Source organism: Trifolium pratense, linkage group LG7 (genome assembly GCF_020283565.1).
Source record: "Trifolium pratense cultivar HEN17-A07 linkage group LG7, ARS_RC_1.1, whole genome shotgun sequence".
Classification (NCBI taxonomy): Eukaryota; Viridiplantae; Streptophyta; class Magnoliopsida; order Fabales; family Fabaceae; genus Trifolium; species Trifolium pratense.
Genome location: NC_060065.1, coordinates 30524326 through 30542474, shown reverse-complemented (window position 1 = coordinate 30542474; position 18149 = coordinate 30524326). Strand labels below are relative to the sequence as shown.

General features: G+C 29.6%; 2 protein-coding genes and 1 long non-coding RNA gene across 3 annotated transcripts; 1 reads left to right on the top strand and 2 right to left on the bottom strand.

Annotated features, from left to right (window-relative positions):
- Positions 1–2164: 2164 nt before the first annotated feature.
- On the bottom strand, positions 2165–2675 carry LOC123897206. Its single transcript, XR_006804853.1, has 3 exons — positions 2630–2675; positions 2404–2536; positions 2165–2316 (listed from the first exon to the last, which is right to left on the bottom strand). It is a non-coding gene; the product is annotated as an uncharacterized LOC123897206 (long non-coding RNA).
- A 4485-nt stretch (positions 2676–7160) lies between these two features.
- On the top strand, positions 7161–10540 carry LOC123897205 (alpha-glucosidase-like). Its single transcript, XM_045947743.1, has 5 exons — positions 7161–7402; positions 7617–8326; positions 8416–8646; positions 8783–9429; positions 9531–10540. Exons 1-5 carry the CDS (start codon positions 7173–7175, stop codon positions 10332–10334), a joined length of 2622 nt encoding a protein of 873 aa, XP_045803699.1. The 5' UTR covers positions 7161–7172; the 3' UTR covers positions 10335–10540.
- Positions 10541–13549: 3009 nt separating this feature from the next.
- On the bottom strand, positions 13550–17089 carry LOC123897204 (alpha-glucosidase-like). Its single transcript, XM_045947742.1, has 5 exons — positions 16642–17089; positions 15685–16394; positions 15358–15588; positions 14610–15256; positions 13550–14526 (listed from the first exon to the last, which is right to left on the bottom strand). The coding sequence occupies exons 1-5, from the start codon at positions 16872–16874 to the stop codon at positions 13723–13725; spliced, it is 2625 nt and encodes an 874-aa protein (XP_045803698.1). The 5' UTR covers positions 16875–17089; the 3' UTR covers positions 13550–13722.
- Positions 17090–18149: the final 1060 nt, after the last annotated feature.

The following is an 18149-nucleotide window of genomic DNA, read 5'->3' as shown; positions in this document are numbered from 1 at the left end:
GTCACTATGCTATCCTGCGCACCAAACGGGTACTCAATACCATACCATAAATGGCATTTGTTTGACTAGGATAAATCTAGTAAGATTTTTTTTGACGCAATAAATAGACAACTCATTAAACTCCGTCAATTCCGTAGTACTAATTAAGCTCAAAAAAAAGAAAGGGTATGAGTCCATAGTGGTAACGGAATTGATTTGCAGATACATAATTATGATCATCATTGTCTCTAATGTAAATTGATTGCAAAACTGGAAACGCACGACATAAGGATAAAGGAATCAAATGCAAATAACATACTTTGCCAAAATAAATAACACATCATTGGAAAAAAAAAAAAAACCCAATTGAAATCTATTACTAGTAATATACTATTAAACAAGGATAAATTAGAGATGATAATCGATTTTAAAATATTTTATTACATTAGTAGTAGAATAGATTACCACCAAAATTACTAATTTATCCTTATTACTTTTAATCAAGTTGCAAGTTTTATATTCTTCATTGTAATTTCACTAGAAAAAATATATAGAAAGAATATAACATAAATACAAAAAAAAAATAGAAACAAAATAGATTATAGATTATAGAAAAAACTAGTTTAAAGATTCGTGCATTCGCACAGGTCTATTGAATTTTATTCGATATTTGAGTTTGTCACTATATTAATGTAGAAAATTTATTTAAAATGAAATATTTAAAAACTTGATATATAATATTGTTAAAATATAAGTGAAATTATTCAATTTTTTATGTATGGGGAACAAATAATGGTCCTGTGGATATTTTTTAATAAAAAATTAGAAATTTGATTATGTATATTCATCTTATTTTTTCTATAATTTTTTTATTGACTATTTTATTCTCTTTTTATTTTATTTTTTATACATAGAATTGACTATTTTATTCTTATTCCTATGATCTATTTTTTGACGGCATTCATATGATCTATTTTATTCCTAATTTTAAGCATATAATTTTTTTTTATTGCATTCCTATTGAAATTTTTTTTTTAGGTTTTGTTTCAATCTATAATTTTTTTTTCTATTTTTAAGCATATCATTTTTTTTTGTACCTATACTATTTATATATATATATATATATATATATATATATATATATATATATATATATATATATATATATATATATTTAGTGAAATTACAATGAATGATATAAAATTTGCAACGTGATTAAACGTAATAAGGCTATATTAGCAACTTTGGTGGTAATCGATTTTAATATAGTAGTAGATAAGTAATAGATAAGATGAAAAATTCCAATAAAATCTAAAAAGTATGTGGATATCACTTGTTAATCTATAAAGTTTTTTTTTTTTTTTTTTTTGACAATGTTAATCTATAAAGTTTGTTCATGTATTTAGTCACTTCCGACCAATTAACTAAGTCCTATATTTTAGAAATTTCTTATAAATTCAGAAATTAATTTGGTGGATTACTCTGAAATTTTCTACTGTGTGTAAATATATTGGGCAACATGTATATGAAGTATGAACAACAAATGAATACTATTTGCCAAATAATGTTGATTGATTTGGTGGAAAAACGTACCAGAATCATCAACCAAAAAAAAAAAAAAAAAGTAGCAGACGCAAGACCACAGTGTAATTTAATCACATTCACATTTAAGCACAATAAAATTATGTTAATGATATTTATACACAATAAAACCTATAACGTATATGCTATAAAATACTAGTAAACTAGTATGATACCCGTGCCAAGCACGGGGGCAAACCTTTAAAAATTTACTTATTTTTGTTTACAACATAAATAAAAATTATGATGAATAGAGTAACAAAAAACGCATGATAAAAAATAATGGTCGATTTTTAGAAAATCAAATAACTCATATAATTTCTTTTCGTGATATCTAAACTAATGGTCAAATTTTAGGAAATCAAACTTACGATTTATTGACACCATTAACAAAAATATATCATCAAACGGTGAATCTCATTTAAAGTAATAACGGATTTGTGCTACATGAGCTCACACATCTCATATTAAAATTTTTGTATTTTATGAGCATAAAGTACTATTAAATTAAACTTAATATATGCTTTCATTAGATATATTAGAATGACCCATAAATAAACACATTTTCTTTTGATATAAATTTTAAAAAATAAATGTTTACCCTTGACTAACAATTAAAACACGTCTACTGCATGTTCTCCAATAATACATATTATCATAAGGAATCACTTTGGTATTGCATACACAGGATAAATACCACCAATCGCAGTTAGGTTCCAAATGTTCTACTTTGCCCAATATAGCGTACACCGACCCCTGCAATATTTAATTGTGACAACTTAGGTACAACTTCATAAATCTAAAATGAAAATAGACAAACAAATCAATATCAGTAATGGTTACCATTGCACATAAACCAAGGGTTGATAGAGTATGTCTAATTGTTTTGTACACCCACTGATCCAATACATGTGCTTTTGTAGTTTCATTTATTGCATATATCGAATGAGGCTTAGAAATTGTTCTGTCCAGCATTCTATAGATATAAAAGACATATTTTATTAAGTGAACATAAAATGCATTCCAAACTACTCCGTGTATATACTGTAAATAGGAGAAAACTATAAACCTTTGCTTCAATTCTGCAGCGGCATCAATATTTGGATTGAATAACACCGTTGTATATTGTCCGAAATTCTGAACAGTAGGTATACCTGAATTATAATTTAGTTATGTTGAATTTTGTTTAAGCATCGAAGCCTTATTAAAATTACACGGTGAGGGTTATGTGATACCTTTCCAAAAATTCATCCTTCCAAAAAGCAATACAACACATGTACTGTCGGATGCATCAGACTTTAAAAAATTAATCAGCTTGTCCACATAATGGCCACGTAGAATACACTTAAATCGATAACTAAACAAAACATAAAGATTAATAAGTTACTCTCTCCATCCCAAAATATAAATAAAAATAAAAGAAAAAAACTTGATGTATTGGGTTAAAAATTTGGAGTACTTTACATTATTTATTTATTAAAAAAATAAATAAATAATTGACAAACGAAAGTCTTAGTTTTATAGACAAACGAAAGTTTATTTAATTTTATGCTAAGTATATATTATAGACAAACCTATCAAATAATCGGTATCATAGTTATCATTAAAAATCTTATGAGGTTCACTGATCATGTATATATTAGCAGGTATCAACTTGTCATCAAATTTTTTGATTTTAGTTCCAAATTGAAAATTAATTTTATAGGCATGATTGGTGGTTCTATATGATCCCACATTAGTGGCAACACTAAAGTTGCTTATGGAATACACATGGCCCTCAGTGAGTTCCTTTTCATATTTGTAAATTAATGTTCTTCGAACTGTTGCATGGATCTTTTCACCCTAGAATACACACAAAAAAAAAAAATTAGATATGATTGCTTAAAAAATTTAAAAAATAAATTGAAAATCAAGATGTGAATAAACCTTCTTATCCATCAAAACCATTTCTAAAGAATATGGCAGCACATCTCTATTCATATCTTTAACAAACCACATGCGAACAATTCTAACCAATACATTCCATGTTTCTTTGGATGGAGAAATTTCAGAAATATAATTATATTTTGGAGGCATTTTCTTAAAAATTCAAGTAAATAAAAAACAATGAAAATAAACAAAGAGATATAACTATAACTAAAGAGAAGAGAATTGAGAAATGATGAGTTTTAGGGTTGAGATTAAGGTCCTATATATAGTGAAAAAAGGACATATGAGTAATTTGGTCAAATTAAATGTTTCCTTTTAAATTAACCTAATAAAAATTTAGGAATGTTTTATGCACATGATTTGAATCAAGACACAAACAATGACTTTATCCATACCATCCCCACATATTTGCGATCCAAAAAAAAAAAGCATAAAAACTATAAGCAACAATCTTCCCCACATATTTCCTTTTTAATACTATTGTGCCACAATTTGACAGCTTTGATTGCTATGAAATAGGATCACCACATTAATATTACTTTTTATAAACATAATTACATATTTGCCGATCAATATCAATTTGTATTGAATGTAAATAATCAATTCCCTTTTTATATATTATTATTATTATATATTTGATTATTTGAATTTTTTGTGTAAAAAAAAATTATATAAATAATTAATAACAATTTCCGAAAAAAAAACTATATATTATGTCTATCAATATAATACAGATGTTGTGACAAATTTCCGGAAAAAAAAAATTAAATTAAATTAAATGGACAAATATATGAATGTCAATATATAGAATAATCAATTGCCGAAAAAAAAAATTATGCCTATCAATATCAATTTGTATTGAATGTAAATAATCAATTCCTTTTTATATATTATTATATTATTATATATTTGATTATTTGAATTTTTTGTGTAAAAAAAAATTATATAAATAATTAATAACAATTTCCGGAAAAAAAACATATTTTAAAAAAAAGCACAAAAAATTAAACTTGTATTTTGTTAAAAAAATTCCTGCAACCAAAAATAATTAATTTATTCAAGTTTTCAAATTATTGGAAAACAAATTTGTGATAATAACAATTTGAATTATTTCTTTTTTAAGTATGCAAATTAAACGCAATGTTATGTTTGACTTTTTTTAGTGAAAGTCATACATATGGAGCATTGAAACTTAAAATTCTTTTCTTTCTTTACCGGGTAACCGATTGCACAGGTTGACAGAAAATATTTTGTTTTTAACGTGTTGTGAACATTGTTGTCTTCTACTGCCTTTCCTCTGTGTTATATTTTGCTGCGGGATGGATCTATTCATTAAATTCAATATTCAATCTATTAAAGGAAGCCAATAATTTCGGATCAAAAAATGGAATTCAATAATTTCATGGAATCAATTTAATGTTATTTATGTATGAGAAAAATAAAAATTCATTCAATTATAAAAAAATTAACAAAGAAAACATTTAATATTATATATTTTTATAATTAAATTCGTTTATTTATTTAATTTTATTTAACATTACTTTGTTACATATATTGCACGAAAATTCATATAAAATATTTAAAATTTATTTATTTTTATAAATTAGTTTGAATTCATATAAAATATAATTTGTTTCAATTCAATATATTTTTTTTACTTTGTTACATCCTGTATGAGAATTCCTATAAAATATTTTAAATTTTATTTCGCTTATTTATTTCAATTCATTAAAAAAAAAAAACAAATTCATTTTATAACATGAAAATTCATATAAAATATTTTATAGTTTATTATATATACACAACACATTTTCATGACAACATCGTTTTATAATTTTTCTTATGATATATATGTATGAGACTCTTAAAGAAAAATCATAATAAATAAAAAGATGAAAGTTAATTATACTAAAGCAATAACATAATCTTTCAAACCAAAGCAACACATTGCTTAAGCTGTAAAATAATATTTACGGTAGAAATATTACATCTTTTCTATATATAAAAAAAATACACAATACACCTTTAAAATTAATTTACATTCATACTTGTGAGAAAGATTAACAATCACTTAAAACTCATATATTATGATTAACAATCACTTAACCCTAGTTCACATATCACTTATATTCTTCTTTTGGGTTCCACATCTGCAAAAAGTGAAAAGAATGATGAATATATAGATTAAGAAGAATATCGATAATAGAAAAATTGAAAATAGAAAAATTGAAAATAATACAAAGAAAATAGCTAAAGAGAAAAGAGATGGAAAATGTGTGATTTGAATGTTCAACCAAAGACCATTTATATAGGGAAAAACATGGGTATATAAGTAACTTTATCCATAATATGTAATTAAACCGATTAATAACAAATATATTGATTCCTTTTTTGGTGAATGTCATCTTATGATTTTTTGTAGAAAATTTAATATTTAACACACAAACATTAGAAAGAAGCAAAAAATCTCATGAAAATTAAATGCTTATAATGCAATACTAAAATTAACTTTGAAAAAATTATTATAATTTTTAAATAATTTCGTGATTATTACTTTTAATTATAAAAATAATTTAACAAATAATTTATTTATATAAAATATATAAACCGACTACAATTTTTAGAATATGTTTTTAATTTTTTTCTTTATTTTTTCAATATCAATCACTTGAAATTAAATGTTTCCTTTTAAATTACCCTAATAAAAATAAATCAACATATAATATTATATTTTAGGAATGTTCTATGCACATGATTTATACTACCTTTTATATATTGAATAAATCTGTGATACGAAATTTGAATTTGAATCAAGACACAAACAATGACTTTATTATAAGCAAAATTTGACAACAATGAAAATTTTAATTTAGGTAGTAAAATTATAACAACTTTCTAAGCAAGCCAAAAAAAGCCAAAAATCTCGAAATATTGAAGTCAATTTAATGCTATTAATGTACAAATTATTTTCAAATAATAATTTCGATTTAAAAATTATTTTCTTTTGAAATAATAATAAAATAATAATTTAAATATGAAAATTAGTATTTAAATTCGTTTTTTATTAGAAAAAAAAATCATGAAAAAAAAATTTGTGAATAAATTTTTTTCTTCCATAATCTTTCATAAATATGTACTTTATTTGAAATATAAATATATATTATTAATTTAAACTTGGTTATATTTTTATAATATTTAAACAAATTTGGTTAATTATTACTTAAATTTATTAAAAAAATAAATTGACTTTGAATATCGATTATTCACGAAATTTAATATATAATATTTTATAATATAATTTATTTATTTATGTGTTATATATTTGTGATTTATTTATTATATTTCATTTATATTATACTAATTATAATTATAATTGTATGTTTGGAATTTTATTATTTGAATTTGAAATATTTCCTTTTTAAAGTATGCTTTTAATATGGTTGTGTGAGGATGAATGTGAGCAAAGCATTTGAAAATGAACAATAAATGAGAGCTTAGAAAATAAGCCTCAAATGTATAGTATTAAGATTAAGATTAAAAATTCAATACGACAATAATGTATAAACTACTATTGTACGTTGGTCGTAAGAAACATTAATTCTTTGTTTCCTCATGGATCAATGAACTTTTACTATAAAAATAAATTCATACTCAACCACAAACACATAATCAACACAAACAAAATGGTTACTAGAAGAACTTCACTATTACTACCTTTCTGTTTCATTACTATTTGTGGCATTTTATCACAAATTGTTGCAGATGATATACCATCAGGACAAATTGGTTATGGCTACACTGTCACAACAGTTAACACTGATCCAACAGGAAAATCTTTGACTGCTGACCTTAAACTCATCAATTCCTCCGATGTTTATGGACCTGACATTCCACTCCTCACACTCACTGCCAGGTAACTAACTAACTAACTCAACAATCAATCATAGTTTTTTGTTTTTTTCTTGGTAATGTTTATCCATATATGAAAAAGAACGCTCCTCAGATTAGGTGTGTCTGGTGTCTGTGTCCGTGTTTCATAGTTATCCATGTTCCTATTTATAATTCAATTTTTTTTTGGTTCAATGAAAGAAGAAACTAACTAAGTTTTGATCTTTGAATTGTTGCAGTTTTGAGACAAAGGATAGATTAAGAGTAAGAATCACTGATGCAAAGAATCAAAGATGGGAACTTCCACAAGAAGTGATTCCAAGAAAATCATCATCTCAATCTCACCCTTTTATCTTCCCACAAGATACTCAAAACTCAACAGAACACACAATCACACATCCAAGTTCAAGCCTTGTCTTCACACTCCACAGCACAACCCCATTTGGTTTCACCGTCACACGAAAATACTCGAAAGATATAGTCTTTAACACTATACCAGATAACACTAACCCCGAAACATTTCTCGTGTTTAAAGATCAGTACTTGCAACTTTCATCCTCTCTACCTGCAAACAGATCTTCTCTGTTTGGTATTGGAGAGCATACAAAGAAATCTTTCAAGATACAACCAAACCAAGTTTTGACTCTTTGGAATGAAGATGTTGGTAGTAACAATGTTGATATGAACACTTATGGCGCTCACCCTTTTTATTTGGATGTGAGAAATACTACTGCACCTGATGGAATATTCAAAAATGGAACTACACATGGTGTTTTGCTTCTTAATAGTAATGGAATGGATGTTAATTACACCGGTGATCGTATTACTTATAAGGTGATCGGTGGTATTTTTGATTTGTATTTTTTCGCCGGATCAGCTCCTGAATCAGTTTTGGATCAGTATACTGAATTCATTGGTAGACCTGCTCCTATGCCTTATTGGTCTTTTGGTAAGTGTCTTTCTAATCATGTTGTTGATTCAGTCATTATATCATCAAATTCGTATAATATGCTAATCCACATATCATTGTTAAAACAGGTTTTCATCAGTGTAGATATGGCTACAAAGATGTAAATGATCTGACAGAAGTGGTAGCCAACTATTCAAAATCTAACATACCACTTGAAGTTATGTGGACAGATATTGATTACATGGAAGCATATAAAGATTTCACACTTGATCCTGTTAATTTTCCACAAGATAAGATGAAAACTTTTGTTGATACTCTTCACAAAAATGGTCAGAAATATGTCGTTATCGTGGATCCAGGTACCTAATTCTGACACAAAAGTACCTAGTTTCGCTATTATAACAATCCTAGTTTCACTATTGATAACACTGTTGTACGCTTAATGTTTCATGCATCTATGATATGTAATTGATTTGAGGCTAATTTTCTCTGCAGGTATCAGTACGAATAGCACATACGAAACCTTTAATAGAGGTTTGAAAGCCGATATCTACATAAAGAGAAATGGAACCAATTATCTTGGCAAAGTTTGGCCTGGTGAAGTTTACTTTCCTGATTTTATTAACCCTAATAGCCAAAAATGGTGGACTGAAGAAATCAAGATATTTAAAGATATTCTTGATTATGACGGTCTGTGGCTTGACATGAATGAGATAGCAAGTTTCATGACTTCTAGTTCTGATCCAAATTCTACACTTGATAATCCTCCTTACAAAATTCATAGTACAGGAGGTCAACGTCCGATTATCGAGAGAACAGTTCCACCAACAGCTTACCATTATGGTAACATCACTGAGTATGATGCTCACAATTTGTTTGGATTCTATGAATCCAAAGCAACTAACAAGGCCTTAGTGGATTTATTCGGTAAAAGGCCGTTCATTTTGAGTAGATCAACTTTTGTTGGCTCCGGCAAGTATACGGCTCATTGGACAGGAGATAATTCTGCTTCATTTAATGACTTAGCATACTCAATTCCAACAATATTGAGCTTTGGCCTCTTTGGTGTTCCTATGGTTGGAGCAGATATTTGTGGCTTCATTGGAAGCACCAATGAAGAACTTTGTCAGCGTTGGATTCAGGTAACAAACACTTGTACGATAATTGTTTATGTTATAAGCGCTTAATTAAGTTGATTATTATTGAAACTGGTCTCTAATACAGTTTATTTTCTTCAATGTAGTTGGGGGCCTTTTACCCGTTTTCGCGAGATCATTCAGATAAAAACTCCAACAGGCAAGAGCTGTACCTTTGGGATTCAGTTGCAGCATCAGCTCGAAAAGTACTCGGCCTTCGTTACCGGCTTCTTCCACATTTCTACACACAAATGTATCAATCAAATCAAAAAGGGACACCAATTGCGCGGCCACTTTTCTTTTCATTCCCCGAGGATACTAATACATATGAAATAAGCTCACAGTTTCTAATAGGCAGAGGTGTTCTAGTCTCACCTGTGGTACTGCCCGGTGCAGTAACCGTTGATGCATACTTTCCTAAAGGAAATTGGTTTGATCTCTTTAATCTCACGAAATCCGTGGTTGCGGAAACTGGAAAATACATCACACTTGATGCACCAGCTGATCACATAAATGTACATCTTGGTGAAGGTAACATTTTACCCTTACAAGGTGAAGCAATGACAACCGATGCAGCTCGGAAAACGCCATTCGAACTATTGGTTGCTTTTGGTAGCAATGGAAAAAGTTATGGAAGAGTTTATTTGGATGATGGTGAGTCTTTGAATTTAAGAGATAAAGGGCAATGGACACTTGTGGAATTCTATGGTGAATTGCAAAATAACACAGTTTCTGTTACTTCCAATGTTACTAATGGAAAATTTGCTGTGGATCAAAAATGGATTATTGAAAAAGTTAGTTTCTTGGGGATACCTAAGATTGGTAACTCATCTCAGTTTGATATTAAAGAAGTTGCAAATCTGACACAGCTTATTGGAGAGCAATTTAAGATTGAGAAGCCAATTGTGTGATGTTATTTTTTGTAACAGAAATAAATAGTTATTCCCTCCATTAGACAGTACTTCTAGTGTTTGTCAGTTTTTAGTTTTCTGATGTAACCTCTTTAATCACTTATTTTTCAATTGTAGCTTCTAATTAAAGTTATTTGACTGCTCAAACTATTATTTTCCACTTTGCTTTTGGTATGATGATTATAATTATGAAAATGCATGAATAATCAATAGTACTTCTTTCATTTTCTTGAAATCAACTGAGTTTATCTGTATAATTTAACCTTGTTTAACATTGATTCACTTATGAACAAAATGAAAGCAGACTTGAAAATAACTGAGGCAGTACACATAAAAAATAACTGAGGAATATATGAGTGGTCACAAGGATTTATTCATGTATTTAATTGAGCGAAAGCGAATTTTAAAGAAAGTTATTAACAAATTTTTTTAGGTCTTTCTAATATTAATAATATTTTAATTTAGTTTTATTTAGATTTTATCTTCATTCTTTCTTGAGATACAAAATATTTAAATTAAACATGTTAATTGGTGTATGTTTTATACTTGTGAGACCCTTTACTTGTATTTAAATGTTTTTCTTTTTAGAGGCCTAAAACCTTAGTCTTAGTGGCTTTAGCCTTGGGTTGACCCTAAAAAGTTGAAAGAGAAAATAAGTAAATAATGTGTATTTTTGAAATACTTAAATTATATAAATTTTTATGCGAGTGTGATCAAATAGAGTGATCAAATTCTTGTGAGTAGGTATTTTTTCTTTGTGTTTCATGTTTGCAACAGGTGCACCTAAAAACGTAAATACCTAACTGTTACAAATGTGAAAGGACTCTTTGAATCCATTCAGCCCTGAATTTTTTTCCATAAAAGTTAAGTTTGTGTTTTTAATTTGTTTTAAGTTACAAAAACTCTACTATCATGTTTGGATGCATTCTGTTTATTCTGTCTTTTCCCATGAGAATATGGAGGAAAAAAAAACCTCACCTAAACGACTTACTTTCAATGTCATTATTTTTAATATTAGAAAGGATGTAATCTGTGAAGAAATAAAGGAAGTGAATGAAAACGTGATACCTTTTAGACCAAGAATTGAACCTAGAAATAATGTTGGTACAAATAAGAGAGGTGTTGGTAATGAGAAATGACTTCGGTAGAATTATATTTTTTGTGAACTAGAAAATTTGTGAAAATGAGATAAGTTTATGTGTGAGACATGACCTTCTGCTCCTTAACCCTTCAACTAGCTTAACCAGTTGAGCTACCCATCCCACCCGCAGACTTTGGTATATAAATAGAGGGAGAGGTGGCTAATATTTAGTTACATGCTAGGAATTAGCTCCATGATTATATTTCTGCTGACAGAAAAATTATAGAGCCCGGACAAAATTTCACACGTGACATAATATATAAATAGTCAAATATAAAAGTGGTTAGCATAGCATATGTGGCCATCGTATCATAGCATATTTGTCAACAAAAAAAAAAGTAAGTCCGTGTGTTCTTTGTTTTAGTCTACATAGGTTGCTAGCTATATTACATTCTTGTGATTGATATCTTGTGTGTATTGTCTCAAATTGATGATAGCAACTAGAGAATATAGTATATGATGTAGAATTCAAAACTCTAATAGTTAAGTGGAGTAATGAACCAAATGAAGTTGATCATTAGGCTTATCTAAGGATTTTAGATCATTAGATTTGGTATCATAATTATGCAGAAAAATATGTGTACATCTGAAGATCATGTGTATGTTTCATAACAATACATGCAGAAAAATGTGTACATCTGAACATCATGTCTAAGCTTATATTTATTTTTATTTATGTGTACATATACATGTCTATGTTTCACTTTGATTAAGATGTTTTTACTTGAACTTTTACTGGTTACCATCCTTGCTTGATCAATTTTCATTGTGTTATCTTAGGCATGGATATTTTTCCCCCAACCCTTGTTTATGTATTCATAGCAAAGGTAGATGTAGAATGAAGCAAATCAGTAAAAGAGGGTTATCTGAGATATCAATAACAGAAAGTTGGTGACAGTCTCCTGGAATACTGTCTGCTCTCCTCTCGCTGAAGGTGGATTGGGTCTTAGATCCATAGCCAAGCTAAATCAAGCTGTTGAACACTTAGTTACTAATGGATTGTGTTACAAGCTACTATATATACATGAACCAATAGCTCTAACTAACTCTAACTGCATCTAACAAACCATGCCAGCTTAGCATTAGGACAAGCTAACCTACATTGATTACACTATAGTTACAATGCACCAGTTACTTGTTACATATGTAATCCACTAGTAACTAAGTGTTCAACACAAGCTTCTAATCTGAAATTTGGAGTGGTCGAAAAGCTCATTTTATTGGATTTGGAATGCAGCCATACCTCCTTCTAAATCTTTTCTTGTTTGGAATGCAGCTCATAATAAGATGCCCACTGATGAGAACTTGGCTATTAGAGGTTGTCACTTACCTTCTATTTGTAACCTATGTAACAAGCAAGCTGAATCTTCATCCCATTTATTTCTATCCTGAATCTTAATCTCAGCTTTGCCTCAAATTATTCAGGTCAACATTGATGTTACTTCCATTATCTCATTTGTTGTAGAAGTTGTACCCCTCAGAGTTGCCTTGTTATTGCTGCTGCTGTGATTGGTATTTTCAATACCATTTGGACCTGTAGAAATAACATAAGGTTCAAAGGCATGCCTCTAAATATTCATGCTGCTAATGCTAACATAATTGCTTTTGTTTCAATTTCTGGAAATGATACTAAGTTGTTTTCTAGGCCTTCCATTGTTGAATTTGCTATTCGATCTGAAGTTTTTTAAAATCGATGTGCATCATTCTGCTGCTCCTAAAAATAGGCAAGGCCTATCTTGCTATAGATTTTTTCAATTTCCTTGGATGGTTTTGGTTTGGTCCCTCTCTTTTGTATCCCACGTTTTGTTTTATATATCCTTTGCCCTTAAAAAAAAGGGAACTATTGAATTTCTATTAAATTAACTTGACAAACGAGAAATAATAGCTTATACTTAATCAAACGACAAATACTTGAAAACGTCGAACAATAATAATAATTTGATTGAATAAACGAGATTGCGAGAAGAGAACTGCAAATGCGCAAAGATGAGGGACTAGTACGATGATACTTAATGCAAGGGAGGGAAATGATGATACATACGCAGAGAGAGAGAATAAGAAGTAGTAGGGAAAATAATAACAAAGTGGAGAATAATAGTTTAAGACGGTTGAACATAACATTAATTAGAAGTTACGCTTAAAAAATAAGCGATTGAAGTTACATATTAGAAACTAAAAACTGACAAACAAATTTTTATGAAATGTGACAAGTACTGTGTCAAAATATTTCTGTTACAAAAAATGACATTACACAATTGGCTTCTCAATCTTAAATTGCTCTCCAATAAGCTGTGTCAAATTTGCAACTTCTTTAATATCAAACTGAGATGAGTTACCACTCTTAGGTATCCCCAAGAAAGTAACTTTTTCAATAATCCATTTTTGATCCACAGCAAATTTTCCATTAGTAACATTGGAAGTAACAGAAACTGTGTTATTTTGCAATTCACCATAGAATTCCACAAGTGTCCATTGCTCTTTATCTCTTAAATTCAAAGACTCACCATCATCCAAATAAACTCTTCCATAACTTTTTCCATTGCTACCAAAAGCAACCAATAGTTCGAACGGTGTTTTCCGGGCCGCTTCGGTTGTCATTGCTTCACCTTGTAAGGGTAAAATGTTACCTTCACCAAGATGCACATTTATGTGATCAGCTGGTGCATCAAGTGTGACATACTTTCCAGTTTCTGCAACCACCGATTTCGTGAGATTAAAGAGATCAAACCAATTTCCTTTAGGAAAGTATGCATCAACGGTTACCGCACCGGCCACTACCACAGGTGAGACGAGAACACCTCTTCCGATTAGAAACTGTGAGCTTATTTCATATGTATTAGTATCCTCGGGGAATGAAAAGAAAAGTGGTCGCGCAATAGGTGTCCCTTTTTGATTTGATTGATACATTTGCGTGTAGAAATGTGGAAGAAGGCGGTAACGAAGGGCGAGCACTTTTCGTGCGGATGCTGCAACAGAATCCCAAAGGTACAGCTCTTGCCTGTTGGAGTTTTTATCTGAATGATCTCTCGAAAACGGGTAAAAGGCCCCCAACTACATCGAAGAAAATAAAAAGTATTAGAAACCAGTTAGGATAATCAACTTAATTAAGTGCTTATAACATAAATATTTGTTACCTGGATCCAACGCTGACAAAGTTCTTCATTTGTGTTTCCTTGGAAGCCACATATATCTGCTCCAACCATAGGAACACCAAAGAGGCCAAAGCTCAATATTGTTGGGATTGAGTATCCTAAGTCATTAAATGAAGCAGCATTATCTCCTGTCCAATGAGCCGAATACTTGCCAGAGCCGACAAAAGTTGATCTACTCAAAACGAACGGCCTTTTACCAAATAAATCCACTAAGGCCTCGTTAGTTACTTTGGATTCATAGAATCCAAACAAATTGTGAGCGTCATACTCAGTGATGTTACCATAATGGTAAGCTGTTGGTGGAACTGTTCTCTCGATAATTGGACGTTGACCTCCTGTACTATGAATTTTGTAAGGAGGATTATCAAGTGTAGAATTTGGATCAGAACTAGAAGTCATGAAACTTGCTATCTCATTCATGTCAAGCCAAAGACCGTCGTAATCAAGAATATCTTTAAATAACTTGATTTCTTCACTCCACCATTTTTTGCTGTTAGGATTAATAAAATCAGGAAAGTAAACTTCACCAGGCCAAACTTTACCAAGATAATTGGTTCCATTTCTCTTTATGTAAATATCGGCTTTCAAACCTCTATTGAATGTTTCATATGTACTACTTGTACTGATACCTGCAGACAAAATTCGCCTAAAATCAATGACATATCATAGATGAATGAAACATTATGATAGTTCTAATAGCCAAAGATACTTTTGTGTCAGAATTAGGTACCTGGATCGACGATAACGACATATTTCTGACCGTTTTTGTGAAGAGTATCAACAAAAGTTTTCATCTTATCTTGTGGAAAATTAACAGGATCAAGTGTGAAATCTTTATATGCATCCATGTAATCAATATCTGTCCACATAACTTCAAGTGGTATACTAGCTTTTGCATAGTTGGCTACCACTTCTGTCAGATCATTTACATCTTTGTAGCCATATCTACACTGTTGAAAACCTGTTTTAAGTAACAATGATATGTAGATTAGCACACATATATAGGAATTTGATGATATAATGAATGAATCAACAACATGATTTGAAATACACTTACCGAAAGACCAATAAGGCATAGGAGCAGGCCTACCGATAAATTCAGTATACTGATCCAAAACCGATTCCGGAGCTGATCCAGCGAAAAAATACAAATCAAAAATACCACCGATCACCTTATAAGTAATACGATCACCGGTGTAATAAACATCCATTCCATTACTATTAAGAAGCAAAACACCATGTGTAGTTCCATTTTTGAATATTCCATCAGATGAAGTAGTTTTTCTCACATCCAAATAAAAAGGGTGAGCGCCATAAGTGTTCATATCAACATTGGAACTACCAACATCTTCATTCCAAAGGGTCAAAACTTGGTTTGGTTGTATCTTGAAAGATTTCTTTGTATGCTCCCCAATACCATACAGAGAAGATCTGTTTGCAGGTAGAGAGGAAGAAAGTTGCAAGTACTGATCTTTAAACACGAGAAAAGTCTCGGGGTTAGAGTTATCTGGTATAGTGTTAAAGATTATATCTTTCGAGTATTTTCGTGTGACGGTGAAACCAAATGGGGTTGTGCTGTGGAGTGTGAAGACAAGGCTTGAACTTGGATGTGTGATTGTGTGTTCTGTTGTGTTTTGAGTATCTTGTGGTAACAAAAAAGAGTGAGATTGAGATGATGATTTTCTTGGAATCACTTCTTGTGGAATTTCCCATCTTTGATTCTTTGAATCAGTGATTCTTACTCTTAATCTATCCTTAGTCTCAAAACTGCAACAATTCAAAGATTAAAATTTAGTTAGTTTTTTCTTTCTTTGAACCAAAAAATAATTGAATTATGGAGCACAGACACAGAAACGGACACCAGACGCAATACGGACCGCGACACAATTTAATTTAATTATAAATGTCGGTGTCAGCACCGCTTCATAGCTGGCAAGAAATATATGGATAAACATAACCAACAAAAAACTATGATTCGTTGTTGAGGTAGTTAGTTAGTTAGTTAATTAGTTACCTGGCAGTGAGTGTGAGGAGTGGAATGTCAGGTCCATAAACATCGAAGGAATTGATGAGTTTAAGGTCAGCAGTCAAAGATTTTCCTGTTGGATCAGTGTTTACTGTTGTGACAGTGTAGCCATAACCAACTTGTCCATTTGGTATATCATCTGCAACGGTTTGGTATAAAATGACACTAAAAGTAATGCAAAAGAAAGGAAATAGTAATAGTGAAGTTTTTCTAGTAACCATTTTGTTTGTGCTGATTATGTGTTTGTTTGATAGAAAACGATTATATCAATTCATATTTATAGTAAAAATCAAAGAATGATGAGGACAAGACATGTTGACTAGGAGATAAGATAAGTTACAATAGTCATTAATAAGGATTAAGGACTATAATAATTCTTAGTCAAAAGAAAAAGGACTATCATAATTCTTAGTAAAAAAAAAAAAAAGACTATAATAATTCTACAATTATAAATTATAAATTTATAGCATCAAATATTTCTTTTAATATACCTTCCTTCCTATATTTGTCTTATCGGTTACTACTTTGCTCCAAAAGTGTCTGAAGAGTTAAAAAGGGCATCTTCTAAACATGTATTGTTTTCATATTGAATTCTCATTACTAGCAATAACATGATTTTATTGTAAATGAATGTCATTAACATGATTGTTTTTTGTCAAGTCATTAACATGATTTTTAGTGTATTTAAAAGTGATTAACTTTCAACCAAACTATTAGATTCAAGTGGTTAATGAGCTTCACCAAAAATGACGAATTTCGGGAGAATTCGAGTTCGATTCCTGGGTGGAACAATTTCTTGACCAGACTTTATTTATCTCGCTGCCGAACTCTGGACTACTAGGGCCCCTTTTCCCTAAGAACTAGAGGGTTATAAAAAAAAAAGAAAAAGAAGTGATTAACTTTCTCCATCAAAATGATCAATCGATATAAGGAAATACATTATTTGGCAAATACTCAATTGATTATATGTTGTGGCCCAATATATTTACATAAAAAATTACAAACATATTAATATAGGGTGCGTTTATTTTAACTTTAAAAAAACAATATTTTCTTCGGATACTTTTAAAAATGATTTTTATGATAATTTAATTAAAAGTAGTAAAAGTTATTTCAATTTCATTTTTTTTATAAATTGAAAGAGTGATTTTGAAATTCAATAAATAAAATATTCATATTAGAGATTTTAACTTAATAAAAATTACATTTTTTTAAAAAAAGTTATCTCTAAAAAATGATTTTTATGTAAAGCTATTTAAAATAGCTTTATTTTTACAATTTTTTAAAAATTTTATGATCCAAAAGAAATTATAACAAAATGGTGAAATACTTAACGACGTTTTAAGAGAACCTATTTAAACCAATTTTTCATTTGAAGTTTTTTTTTTTTTGCAGAAAGAGTAAGACAAATCTTTCACGTTGCATAAACAAGTTTTAACCATTGAATTAATAACCATAAAGAGTGACACATCTCATTTATCTAATGGTGAGACTTG

Coding starts and splice junctions, on each gene's coding strand:
- LOC123897205 (XM_045947743.1), top strand. CDS start 7,173: ATGGTTACTAGAAGAACTTCACTATTACTACCTTTCTGTTTCATTACT. Junction 7,403..7,616: donor CTCCTCACACTCACTGCCAG/GTAACTAACTAA, acceptor GAATTGTTGCAG/TTTTGAGACAAAGGATAGAT. Junction 8,647..8,782: donor TGTCGTTATCGTGGATCCAG/GTACCTAATTCT, acceptor TTTTCTCTGCAG/GTATCAGTACGAATAGCACA.
- LOC123897204 (XM_045947742.1), bottom strand. CDS start 16,874: ATGGTTACTAGAAAAACTTCACTATTACTATTTCCTTTCTTTTGCATT. Junction 15,589..15,684: donor TATGCCTTATTGGTCTTTCG/GTAAGTGTATTT, acceptor TACTTAAAACAG/GTTTTCAACAGTGTAGATAT. Junction 15,257..15,357: donor TGTCGTTATCGTCGATCCAG/GTACCTAATTCT, acceptor TTTTGTCTGCAG/GTATCAGTACAAGTAGTACA.